At 38.0% G+C, this 14,205-nt stretch overlaps 1 protein-coding gene across 1 annotated transcript in view; it reads left to right on the top strand.

Annotated features, from left to right (window-relative positions):
* OSTM1 (osteopetrosis associated transmembrane protein 1) overlaps window positions 1–14,205 on the top strand; it is a 41,840-nt gene that overhangs the window by 22,189 nt on the left and 5,446 nt on the right. The window contains exons 3-5 of the mRNA XM_001927476.5: window positions 2,739–2,836; window positions 10,996–11,163; window positions 13,646–13,811. Of these exons, the coding sequence (XP_001927511.1) occupies window positions 2,739–2,836; window positions 10,996–11,163; window positions 13,646–13,811 (432 nt within the window). The remainder of the gene's footprint in view (window positions 1–2,738; window positions 2,837–10,995; window positions 11,164–13,645; window positions 13,812–14,205) is intronic.

The following is a 14,205-nucleotide window of genomic DNA, read 5'->3' as shown; positions in this document are numbered from 1 at the left end:
CTTACATGCTTGAGAAGATAGAGCTGCGGAGAATGTAGAGTACATAAGTTCAGAGGGGGAAAGACTCTTGGAACAGGTTTGTCAGCAGGGCCCCAGGAATACCAGGTGCAGACTAAATCCTACACTAGGGGCCCGTCAGGGAGTGAATGGGGTTGAATTTCAGCTCAGGTTCTGGAGGTAAAAGTGCTTTTTGTAAAGACATCTATCCAGAGGGCACATCTTTTTCTAGTTTGCACAAAGGCATCTTAAGGTGCTAGTTGCTGCCGGTTCAATAGTTTTAGGCTTCATCTCAGCTGCCAGCACTGGTTAGTTAGTAGCTACTGTGTGCATTCCTGCCTGGTGTAAGGAATCTATGGGTTGAGGGAGGAGCAGTGGCAGGTATTTATTGACTCCCAGTATTGAACTTTAATTGATTGAAGTGTATATGCGAATATTGTGTTTATTTTGCAGTGTTTGAAAGTGCAACCTCATGAATCAGATTGAGTAGAAATTCCACAGTTTTAATTACCAGTTTTGTGACCTTGGGCAACTTGCTTAATTCCTCTCAACCTCTATTCCTTATTTAGAAAGTAGCGATAATGATAGTTCTTGCCTCATAGGATTTCTATTAAGAGTTGAGTAAATGTGTTTAAAGTACATACATAGCACATGAAACATAGCAACTGCTCACTTAAGGTTAGCTGTCATTGTGGTGATTGTTGTATATCTTAGAGTGTGTAGTATCCTAGTGTCTACTGTAGGGAAGGGGAAAAAAGTCTTTTTCCTCTGCCCACTTTAGGTTCTCTGTCTGGGACTCTCTAATTGGCAAAAGACCGAGTAACAAGAGAAAGCAGAAGTTTATTAACATGTACATTGTGCATGTGTATATGGGAGAACCCAGTGATGAGCAGCCCACAGGGATGGTTAGAATTTGGGTTTATGTACCGTTTAAGGCTAATAGGAGGAAAAGAGTTTTGGGTATCCTGGGTGGAGGAAACAGTGACAGAAAGGTGGCCAGGAAAAGTATGATAAACAGAATTGTTTAGTGATGTTGGTTATGTATATTTAAGTTAGAGCCTTCTGTACCGGTAAGAGTTAGTTGTTAAAGAATCCCTCTTTTTCTTTTACTTCAGAGAGAGATTATCATTTACAAATGGAAATTTCCTTTAGCAGTGGAAATTTTATTTACAAAATAAAAACTTGTGCCCTGTTTTTACAGTTTTTCCTAAAAGCTCTAAAAAGGGCTTTTAGCTCAAAATAATCCATATGCCAAAGAGGCATGTTTTGGGTTGGCATATTCTGGTACTCTTCGCTGCCTATTCAGTCTCTTATCCATTGATTTCTGATTTCTTTCTGTTTGCATTGCCACCTTTCTTCTCGATAATTACAATAGCCTTCTATCCTGTCTCTGCACTCCCAGTTGAGAGAGATCATACTAAATGGCCCTGAGTGAATATAATATACAGATATCATTATAGCTATCATTATAGTTGAAATTAAGAGAGACAGCAGTATGGTTGAGTACTAGAGAATAGAAAATATTTTGAACATTCCTTGTGGAGTAACTGGTAGGCATCTACATTGTTTTGTGACCCTGAAATTAGTTTGAATCAAGTCCCCTCATTGCAACTTTTGAAGTTTTTGTAATATTGAGCTACAACCAGAATTGGTAGTAGAGAAAGTCAGTGAAGGCTGTCCAAGGTTGAAGATATTTGTGAGCATGTGAAATGTAAAGAGAGCAGAGAGTTAGATTGAAATGGCTGACCAGGAGTTCCAGAATGTGAAGCCAGGTACTTGAACCCAGGTCCCAGAGTAAGCTGAGAGCACAAGAAGTAAAAGCAAATGAGGATAGGGTTGTCCAATAAGGGTGAATAAATAACTTAGTGGTGCTGTGTTCTTACATAGAAAACAATTCAAAGAAATGAACTTGAACTCATGCTAGGCAAGAGTAGCAAGTTACAGGAGATTTCATTTATGTAAGATTTTTAGAAAGATGTAAAACAATTGTATTTATTTTCAGATTTTACTTGAAGCCCTTTTATTGCAGGTTTGTTGTTGTTGTAGTTGTTGTTTTTTCCACTCCTGTAGCATGTGGAACGTCCTGAGCCAGAGATCAAACTCGAGCCATGGCAGCAACTTGAGCCACTGCAGTGACAGCGCCAGAGCCTTAACCTGCTGCTCCACAAGGGAACTCCCCTTTATCAGTATTTTAGGCAGAATTCTCACCAGCTTGTTTCCCTGGTCTCCCAGCTCACAATAGCTTAGAAAGAGCAGATTTAAAAGATTACACTCTTGGATGCAGTAACTGACCCACTAGTGAAAATGGAAGAGATCCAGAACCACTAAATTTAACAGAAAGGAATCAAAAAGTATGTGAATTTAGCTGAAATTCATGCAGGATAAATTGTCATTCCTAAACAGCACTTAGTGTACCCCTATTAAGGCAACATTTGATAACCAATATTCATGATTAAGACTTTGTACTGTCAAAAAATCAATTTAAACTTTATTTGGTATATTGTTTTTACAAAGACACAAGAGTATATGTTTATTTTGAGATTTTATGAAACCAGTTATGATGTAAACCAGTTGGAACTTAAGGGGTAAGCTTCATATATATGGAAAATTCTCTTGATGTGGGACACATGCTTGTTTGAATAAATGATTACGACAAACAGAAGATAACAGCTTGAGAGATAAATAACAATATATAATTGTTGCTTGATATATATTTATTTACTTTTTTGGTTCCTTAACAGATTGTTTAACGAACAAAAGTGAAGAATTATCAAATAGCACGGTGTACTTCCTCAATCTATTTAATGACACCTTGACCTGCTTTGAGAATAACCTTCAGGTATTTTATATATAATACTAGAAATTAAAATGCTGCTTTGTCCAAATGAATAATAAATAATTATAATTTTTATAGCATTGATTGTTGATATTTATTTATATACACAAGGTAGAGGTAGACCTGGATTTCTGCTTAGTTCTTCTATTACTAGCCCTTAGGCAAGTCATCAAAACTTCATTTTTCTATTTATAGGATGGGACTAGTAAAATCTACCCTGACTTTTTCCACTTTGAGGTTATTTTAAAATTTTCTTTTATTCTTTCATTACTTTTATGGTTTCGTATATTTAAACATCTTTTATCTATCTGAAATTTATTTTGGTGTAAGAAGTAAATTTTAGCTCCTACGTTTTTTTCCTGGTGGCTTTTTGACTGTTAAAATGTGACTTACCTTGAGGTGCAGTGGGTTAAGGATCCGGGGTTGTCACTGCAGCATCTTGGGTTGCTGCTGTGGCATGGGTTCGATCCCTATCCCAGGAGCTTTCACATGCCATGGCATGGCCAAAAAGCGAAAACAAAAACAAACATGACTTACTAAATAAATCCATGAAATGAATTTAAGAATCAAGTTTTTAAAAAATCAATCATTTTCATATTACAATTGCATTACATTTTAGATTCATCATTTGGGGGAAATTGACATGTCATATATGATATTGAGCTTTCCTATCTAGGAATATGATATATTCACCTTTTTTTTTTTTTTTTTTTTTTTTTTTAGGGCCACACATGTGGCATATGGAAGTTTTCAGGTTAGGGGTCCAATCGGAGCTGCAGCTACCAGCCTACTCCCCAGCCACAACAACACAGGATCTGAGCCAAGTCTGTGACCTGCATCACAGCTCATAGCAATACTGGATACTTAACCCCCTGAGTGAGGCCAGGGATCCAATCCACTCTTCATGGATACTAGTCGCGTTCATTACCACTGAGCCACAATGGGAACTCCCTCACTATCTTTTTTATTGCAATGAAATAGACAGAATTCCTGCTGTGGTGCAGTGAATTAAGGATCCAGTGCTGTCTCTGTGGTAGCACAGGTTTGATCCCTGGCCCACTAAGTGTTTTAAGGATCTGGTATTGCTGCAGCTGTGGCATAGGTTGCAGCTGAGGCTTGGATTTGACCCCTGGTCTGGGAACTTCCACATGCTGTGGGTGCATCCATAAAAAGAAAAAATAAATAGAATATAAAATTTACCACATTACGATTTTGAAGTGTACAGCTCGGTGGCAGTGAGTATACTCACATAGTTGTGCAACTCTAGCACCATCTATCTCCAGAATTTTTTCACCTTCTCAAACCGAAACTCTGTACACATTAAACGATAACTTCCCATTTCCTTCTTCCCAAACCCCTGGCAACCACCATTATTCTTTATTTTTAAATGTTCTCTAGCACAATTTTACTTATTTAAATTTCATATAGGTTTATACCTTTCCTAAGTTAATTTCAAGGTATTATATAGTATTTGGTGCCCTTATTGATGATATCCTTTCTTCCCCTATTACAGATTTTAACTGGCTATTTTCTTTCTTTCTTTTTTTAAATTGTAGTTGATTTATACTGCTGTGCCAATTTCTGCTGTATAACAAAGTGACTCAGTTTTACATATATATACATTCTTTTTTTATATTATTTTCCATCATGTTCTGTCCCAGGAGATTAGATATAGTTCCCTGTGGCTGTTTTCTTTTTAAATGTTTTGTTTTGGAATAATTTTAGATTTATAGAAAAGTTGCAAAGGTAATACAGAGAATTCCTATATATCCCTGGCCTAGTTTTGCCTAGTTTTCACCTTATGTTTCCATGGTACATTTGTCAAAAATAAGAAATCAACACTGGTATGTAGCTGTTAACTAAGTGCCAGATTTTATTCTGATTTCACTAGTTTTTCTACTAATGTCCTTTTTCTGTTTCAGGATTCATTCCAGGATAATGCATTGCATTTAGTAACTGGTTACTCTTTGACATTTCTGTCATATGTGTAGCTGCATTTCCTTTCTTATTCCAAATGCTGTATTTGTGAGTCTTTTTTTTCTCTTGAATTTTCTTCAGGCTTGTTAAAGGTCCATTTGTTTTTATTGACCTTTTTGAAAACCTACATTTGGCTGTATTTATTAGTTTCTGTTTTATTTTTCCTAATGTGTTATCTGCACTTTTACTTTTATTAATTCCTACTATATTCTTTTGATTTTGTCATTTTCTAGTTCCTTGAATTGAATGGTTAATTTATTTTCAACCTTTCTTGCTCAAAAATGACATAATTCTCAAACTCTAAATTTATAACATTGGCCTTTCCAATAGTAGATTCTGATATAAAGGGGTTGTATTTAATTTATTTCTAAATAAGTTTTCATTTTAATTTTGATTTGTTCTTTGAAAGATTTAAGAGTTTTTTGAAAGTTTATTTTTTATATGAGTGACATAATTTTTTTTTCTTTTTCTTTTTTTTTTTTTTCTTTTTAGGGCGGCACCTGCCCTAAGTTCCCAGGCTAGGGGTTGAATTAGAGCTGCAGCTGCCAGCCTACCCCACAGCCACAGCAACACAGGATTCAAGCCAAATCTGTGACCTATGCCACAGATCGTGGCAATGCCAGATCCTTAACTCACTGAGAGAGACCAGGGATTGAACTCTTGTGGATACTAGTTGGGCTTGCTACCGCTGAGCCACAATGGGAACTTCCGCATATATGTGCTTTTTATTTTTCTTGCTGAAGCATTTGAAAGTAAGTTGTAGATATTATGACATAATGCTCATTTAATTAAAAATTTTAGATTTGTGTTAGATTTATAGCAAAATTGCCAAGTTAGTACAAAAATTTCCCATATATCCCTCATCTAGTTTCCCCTAAGTTAACATTTTTTATTACTATGTACATTTATCACAACTGAGAAACCAACGTCGGTACATTAGTATTAACTAAACTCCAGAGGTGATTCATATTCGTTAGTTTTTCCAGGAAAGTCCTTCTTTCTCCATCCAGGTTACTGCATTGCATGTCGTCGTGTTTCCTTAGTGAGCTGGTTTACTCATAACACTTTGGACACCACGTATGTGAAGGTTTCTCACACCAACAATCAGATTTCTGGTTCTCTGACACCAACTAGTTGTCCTACAATTCCTTTCAATTCTGACACTAACTACCTGGAATTAGCATCAGACTCCACAGACTCCACAAGCCAGTCCTCATTTCAGATGCATCACAGCTTACCTACACTTGTGTCCAACTTGGCTGCAAAGTCAAGAGGTTCCCACAGTTCACTCCCTTTCAGGTTCAATAATTTGCTGGAATGACTCACAGAACTCAGGTACACGCTTTACTTGTATGTACTGGTTTATTATAAAGGATGCAATTCAGGAGCAGCCAAATGAAAGAGATGCAGGGGAGAAAGTATCAGGGAGAGTGTGTGTGCAGAGCTTCCATACCCTCTCTGGGTGCCTCACCCTCCCAGCACATCAGTGTGTTCACCAACCTGAAAGCAAGCTCTCCAGGCATTTAGGGTTTTTTATGAAAGTCTCATTACTTAGGCATGATTGATTAAATCACTGGCAATTGGTGATTACCTCTATCTCTAGCTCATTTTCCCTCCTTAGATGTCAGGGGTAGGGCTGAAAGTTCTCTGATCATCTCCTGGTCTTTCTTTGCCCAGTCATCATCCTGAAGCTATCTAGGGGTCCCCAGCCTCCAGTTATCTCATTCACATGCAGAAGACTGTGTGTTTTGGAGTACTCCTACACTCTGAGTAAGGTTTTAGGAGCTGTGAGCTAGGAACCAGGGACAAAGACCAAATACTTATTTCCCACTGTGCCACACTTAGTCTTTTCTGGTCTGTGACAGTTTTTCAGGCTTACCTTGGTTTTTCATGACTTTGACAATTTTGAGGAGTACTGGTCAAGTATTTTGTAGACTGTCCCTCAATTTGGGTTTGCCGAATGTTTTTCTCATGATTACACTGAGGCTATGCATTTGGGGGAAGAACACCACAGAAATGAAGTACATTTCTCATCAAATCCTGTCAGAGATACATGCTATCAACATGATTTATCCCTGATGATGTTAATCTTGATCATGAGCAAGGTAGTATTTTCCAGGTTTCTTTAATGTAGAGATACCTTTTTCTTCCTCTTTTCATGTTCTATTCTTTGGAAACAAGTCATTAAATAATCAGAAGTAGGGGTGGGGAAATTAAGCTCCAAGTCCCAGAGGGGTGTTTACTTAATTCATTTAGAAATCTTCTGAAAGGAAGATTTGTCACTTCTTCCACATTTATTTATTTATTCATTTACCTAGATCAATATGGATTCATGGATATTTATTTCATGCTTGGGCTATAATTAATTTTTTAAAGTTCTCTCCTATTTGCTAAATGAATTATTGTCCATTAGGGCATTTGCCCTGATTGGGTTTAATCTGTCTTTCCTTCAGTCATTTTGTTTGTTTGTTTTTTCTTTTTATGTCCATTGTTAGGCTCATCTCACTTTCTTTTGTGCTCTTGCAGTCAATGTGATAGAAATTAGTATACCAGGCTGGGGTTGGGGGGAGCAGGGCGACGAGCAGCTAAAAAAAAAAATCTCTCTCTTTATATGTAGTTTGGTTTCTATAGCTTGGCTTTCAAAAGTTCCCTCCAACATTTAGTCATTCAACAAATATTTATTGGGCACCCATTATATACCAGGCAGCGTTCTGGGCACTGAGGATAGAGCCCAGGCAGATAAGATTCTTGTTCCTGCGAACATATTTCCTAGTACGGGTGAGACTAATAACAAAGAAATGAGCTAACTAAGCGTAATGAGTCCAGGTTTTTTTGTTTTTTTGTTTTTTTTTTTTTTTAATATGTTAGAGGTGAAGTTAGATAAATCATAAAGATGTGCCAGAAAGAAATTTACAGGGAAAAGAATTTTTATATCGTAGATTTCTAGATTAGGAATCCCCACTTTAGTTAGGGTGGGCAGGGACTACCTCTCTGAGCAGGTGAATTTTGAAATGATCTAAAGTGTGAGATAGAGTCAGCCACGGAAAGAATGTTTCCCACATAGCAAGGACAAGAGGCCTTGGGGGAGAGAATGAGCTTGATACTGTGCAAGGAATAGGAATAAGGCCAGTTTGGCTAGAGCACAGTAAGCAAATATGAATGAGATGTGGGGAGACAGGCAGAGGCCAAATCATGCAGAGCCCTGTAGAACAAAGGAAGCAGTATGGATTGAATTCTAAGCACACGGGGAAGCCATTGAAGATAGGAATGTGACTTGATGTGATATACATGTTAAAAAATCACTCTGGCTGCCCTGTGGAAAAATTCAATGGGACATAGGCAAGAGTGAAGTAAGGAACCTAATTAGGAGGCCGTCACAGGAGAGGGATGGTGTAGAGAGGGTATTGGATGCAAAGTGGAGAAATGCAGACAAATTCATTCCAGGAGTATATCTAGCAGACCTTGCTGATAGGTTGGAGAGTGCTTGTGGCTGATCAGAGAAAGAAGAAGAATCAGGATGACCCTAGGCTTTTGTCCCTGAGTACCTGAGAGGATGATGGGGCCATGGTGAAGGCTGGTTATAGGAGGTAGGGATTAAAAGTTCTGTTTTGAACAGGTTAAGTATGAAATTCCTATTCAGTATCCAGGTTGAGATGTCAAATGGTCAATGTTATAAAGGAGATTGGAGCTCAGGGGAGAGGTGTGAGCTGGAACTATAGACTTGAGAGTTGGTCAGGCACAGATGGTATCAACTATGGAGACTTGGATGTGAGTGAATAGAGATGGGAAAGAGGCCCCAAGAACTGAGAGTCCTGAGCAATACCAGTGTTTTGTAGGGGTGTGTGTGTGTGTGTGTGTGTGTGTGTGTGTGTGAGTGAGTGGAGGGGAGCCAGCTAAAGAAAGAGGTGGCAGCAATAAAATTGGTAGTACTGGCTGTGGTGGTGGCTTCTGGCTCAGTGATGGGACAGGAATGTGGTTGAGTTCCAGACCAGATCCACCTTAGGACATTTTTGCAGGTGGCTTCTCTGGGAACTTGAACTGTCTTGCTGGCTGTAGAGACTGCTTTTTGTGGGTTGCTTAACAGGCAGAGTGGGGCTATTATTCTATCTTCTCACATTTCTAGAGGACAGTGTGGGTGGTTGCAGGAGGAGAGGTTCACTAGAAACTGTGGTTCTGGCTAGTTTCTCTAGGACTGGTGTGAGAGCTGTAATACAACTTGCCTGAGTGGAATGCGCATGTCACACTGTAATTTACAGTGCTATTTAAGGGCCTGGTTTACCCTTCTGTTTTTGAATCTCTGCAGAAAAGAAATCAGGAAACAGGCATATGCTAATGTCTTTATCTTCCCAGAATCCTACTTCCTCATTTGTTTTAAACACTGCAGGGCTTTTTATTGTTTGTCTATGCCACCATTTAGTCAGTCGGTCCCTATATTGCTGGAGATTTTTGTTTGGTTCAGTGTTTCACTGTTGCAAACAGGGACAGTCTTTTGGAGGTATTGGTATGAGTCTGTTTGGTAGATTCCTAGAAGTGAAATTGCAATGCCAAAAGATATGTGCATTTTAAGTTTTAATATAAATGACTAAATTATACTTTTCCAACAAGGTACTGTGCTCATTTTTTTCTTGCACACATTTAGTTAAATGTACGATTGTTCTGTGAAAAACAGTCAATTTCTTGTGGCAGAACTAAAGGGAGACTGAGTTTCTCTGTCAAATAAATGGTGAGGATAATGTTGTAGAGCCTACATCAGCTTAATTCCTTTAATTTTTCCTTTTCTCTTTCATTCCGATATTCAGTTAATGTTATTTCTGCAGACTGCACAGTAGAGAATAAAGGAAATAGAAAACAAAAGTGTGAACTGACTGTTTAGCAAACCTGTTCTTGAAATACAAATGTCAGCCCCAGAAGTGGAAAAGATTGAGATTCATATGTTATAGCCACTAGCTTCCTTTTAGATTATACGATTCTTCTGTATTAGTCCCTTTTTGCTGACTAGAAATGCCTGGATTGCAAGCCTTGGGGTAAGAGGGTTGAAGAGGGGATGTGGTTTGGGCGCCTTTTCCTTTCCTGTTGATAAAGTCTTCTCTGTCTCAATAAGGCAGGCTACAGTGTTGAAGTCAGCACAGGCAAAGGCATACTCTATTTATTCAGGGAAAATTGGATAGATAAGAGCAGATATATAAATGACAAAATAACTTATGACATTTTTGTTTTGTTTTGTTTTCATGTTCATGGATAAGAAGACTTAAATTTGTTTATTACCCAATGAATTTATTACATTTATAGTTGTACAACGATCATCACGATCCAGTTTTATAGGATTTCCATCCCACAACCCCAGCGCATCCCCCCACCCCCCACACTGTCTCCTTTGGAGACCATAAGTTTTTCAAAGTCTGTGAGTTAGTATCTGTTCTGCAAAGAAGTTCATTCTGTCCTTTTTTCAGATTAGGACATTTTTGTTATTTAGGTATCAGTAACTTAGCATATAAGCTAGTGTGCTCAATTGACAGTGGATAGTGCAGTGGTGTTCAAAATTCAGGGGCAATTATAAAGAGCTACATATTTTGCTCAGACTTTATATACCAGTCTCTCATCCTTGGAACTTGTAATACAGGTGAGGGTATCCCTGTTTTATGGAGTGCGTTAGCAACCTGCCCAACATCACAGCTCAGCACTTTAACATACCGTACTATTGCCGATCCTTTAGAAAGACAATAGCTTAAGTTAAAAAGATTTAGGGAGGAGTTTCCTTTGTGGCTCAGCAGTTAACGAACCTGACTAGGATCCATGAGGATGTGGGTTTGATCCTTGGCCTCACTCAGTGGGTTAAGGATCCAGGGTTGCTGTGAGCTGTGGTGTAGGTTGCAGACGTGGCTCAGATCCTATATTGCTGTGACTATGGCATAGGCCAGCAACCGTAGCTCTGATTCTGCTCCTAGCCTGGGAACTTCCATATGCCACAAGTGTGGCCCTAAAAAGAAAAAAAAAATATAGGGAGTTCCCACTGTGGTGCAGTGGGTTAAGGATCTGGTGTTGCTACAGCTGTGGCATAGGTTGCAGCTGCAGCTTGGATTCGATCCCTAGTCTGGGAACTTCCATATGCTGTGGGTGCACCCAAAAAAGAAAAAAAAAAAAAAGATGTAATGTTTATTGTATTATATGTGCCTTTGACATTTTAGGGGAGCACACACAGTGTTCTACAGTTAAGAAATTATTCAGAAGTGTGTGAAAAATGTCGTGAAAAGTACAAAACTCTGAGTAGTCTGTACAGTGAAATGCAGAAAATGAATGAACTTGAAAATAAGGCCGAATCTGGAACACATTTATGTATTGACGTGGAAGATGCAGTAAGTACTTTGCTTCTGAATGATACATATTTTGTGGTGTTGTTGAATATGCCTTCAGTATTATCCTTTGTAGAGGTATATTGGAATATGCAGAAGCCATCTTTAACCAGGAATAACTAGTTATAAAGTAGTAAAGTCACAGAATGTCCCAATCTATGAAACTAAAATGGATATTAACCAGGTACTTTGTAAGCCAGTGAATAATTTGGTGCATTTTTATTATGGTTGATTTATAATATTAAATTAGTTTCAGATGTACAACATAGTGATTGAATGTTTTTATAAGTATACTCTATACATTTTGTTTTTTAAATTTAATGTGTGTCATTTTCAGGGTGTGCTTGGTGTGAAATGTTTGCATTTCAGTTTCTCATGCACTTGTTGCTAGTTCAGGAATTCTCTAGGTTTTGCTGCCGTGTTTCTGAAGTTGTCCCTCAGTCATTTCCTATTCCATTGCTTTATTCCTTTATATCTATTACCATCAGAAAAATTTTGTTTATAATCTGTCTCCCCTTAATAAATATAAGCCACATGAGGACAAGGACTTCATATCCTTTTTTGTTTGCTGTTCAGTATCTAGAACAGCGCCTGGAAAACAGCTGGCCCTTAAGTAACATGTGTTGATTACATGAGTGGTTTAAAAAAAAACCCCTTTTTTCCTCCATTGAATAGCTTGTCTTTACATGGGGCACCACTAGATGGCGATCATACCTTTTTGTGGGAATAGGCTGCCTGTTTTGAGGCATTAGAGGAAACTGAGAAATTGATGGCTAAAAGCAGAGAATTTGCAGTCAAAATTGCTAAACCTAATGGTTGAGAATGATAGGTGTGAATTATAGCAGCTCAGAGTGAATTACAGTGGATCAGTAATATTCAGGATGGTAAAAAAAACCACTTCAAACGGATGCACCGTGGGGATTTTTGTTACTGTTGTGCTCCTAATATCTAGAATAGTACCTGGTTCTCAATAAATAATAAGTATATATTTAAAGTAATAGTCTCTTTCATTATTTTGTTTTGTCGTCTTTTTAGGGCCACACTCGAGGCATATGGAGATTCCCAGGCTAGGGGTTGAATTGGAGCTACAGCTGCCGGCCTGCATCACAGCCACATCAACACAGGATCTGAGCGGAGGCTGCAACCCACGGCAGTGCTGGATCCCTAACCCACTGAGCAAGACCAGGGATCGAACCCTCATCCTCATGGGTGCTAGTCAGATTTGTTTCCACTGAGCCATGCCGGGAACTCCTATTTCGTTGCTTTTAAAACAAAGAAGAAAAATGATTGTTGGTTGTATAAGTTGGATTGCATAGGAAATCAACAAGACAAGCTATTTTAGAACATCCATCTTGCAATAAGCAAAAAATACAATGCACACTTGCAAACCATATCTCAATTAAGCAAAATCCATGCAAGAACAGCTTTCTACATTAAATTTGATAGTTTCCTTACATCACTTAGTCTTTTTGACAGAAACCATGAGCTCAAGGAAAGTGAGGTACTGCTGTCCCTAAATGTATTTCTAAAGTATGCTGCTAAATAAGATATGATGTTATTTAATAAAGTTTCCATGACTCATTAGATAATTATGTACTTAAACATATACTTGCCACAAGTAAGAATTTTTCATACCTTAGCTAAGATGTTAAACATTTCATAGATGTTTGAGAAGCCCTATAAAGTTGATATTTTAATTTCCATTCTAAAACTATTGCAAGAAGCCCAGTGAGATTATATATGTAACATATGAAAAAAAATTGTTTTTGCAAGCCCTCTCCACTAGTTTTATTAAGATATAATTGACAAGTAAAACTGTAATATATTTAAAGTGTACAATATGATGATTTGATATACATATACATTGTGAAAGGATTCCCACAGTCAAGTTAATTAACATCCATCACCTCACATACTCTTTTACATCTTTTTTTTTTTTTTTTTCCATCTTTTTGCCATTTCTTGGGCCGCTCCTGTGGCATATGGAGGTTCCCAGGCTAGGGGTCTATTGGAGCTGTAGCTGCCAGCCTACGCCAGAGCCACAGCAACACCAGATCTGAGCCATGTCTGCGACCTACACCACAGCTCACGGCAACGCCAGATCCTTAACCCACTGAGCAAGGCCAGGGATCAAACCTACAACCTTGTGGTCCCTAGTTGGATTCATTAACCACTGAGCCACAACGGGAACTCCTCTTTTACGTCTTTTTTAATGAATGAAGTACAGTCTAACTTTATTCCTGTTGATACAAGTTCTTGCTTTGAAGTCTATGAAAAGTTGACATTCTTTGGACAGTATTATACAGTGACTAATTGTGAACCAGCCTATTTCCCTGGCAGAAGAAATTGTCCTCATCTATCAATAGATTTTTTAGGGATGTATATTTAGTCTAAATTCTAGGTTCCTGTTCTTAAAAAAATAATTGTAAGAAATTGAAGACAAATTCAATATAAAATTGAGTAACATTATGTGTTATTGTTCCAGATGAATATTACCCGAAAACTTTGGAGTCGAACTTTCAACTGTTCAGTCCCTTGTAGTGACACAGTGCCTGTAATTGCTGTTTCGGTGTTCATTCTCTTTCTACCTGTTGTCTTCTACCTTAGTAGCTTTCTTCACTCAGAGCAAAAGAAACGCAAACTCATTCTACGTAAGTTTCTTTTTACAGTTGTTCACTTATTTAGATAAAAAATCTGAATTTTAAAAAATTTAAGCCTGTTTTAGAAATGATGTATATTCTGAGAACTTAAGCTCTATTAGCCTAAAACAGCTGTCAGATTTTCAACTGCACTAATGGGAGAGAAGTGTAAGTTTATAAGTGACTTTAATAATCAAACATTAACATACAGTATCCTTCAGATGCTTTCATTGAGAAAGCTAGATTCCCTGGAATAGGGTTGACAACAACAGAGGAATAACTACAAAGGCTTTGAAGACCTGAAATGGCCATAATAGGGAAATATATAGTAGGGGGGTCTTAGGTCTATTGGAGCCATGGTGGAACCACCCAGTGAGCAGCAGGCAGGGAGAAATTGTAGCTTACA

Source organism: Sus scrofa, chromosome 1 (assembly GCF_000003025.6).
Source record: "Sus scrofa isolate TJ Tabasco breed Duroc chromosome 1, Sscrofa11.1, whole genome shotgun sequence".
NCBI classification, from domain to species: Eukaryota; Metazoa; Chordata; class Mammalia; order Artiodactyla; family Suidae; genus Sus; species Sus scrofa.
This window is presented reverse-complemented; position numbering and strand designations above follow the sequence as displayed.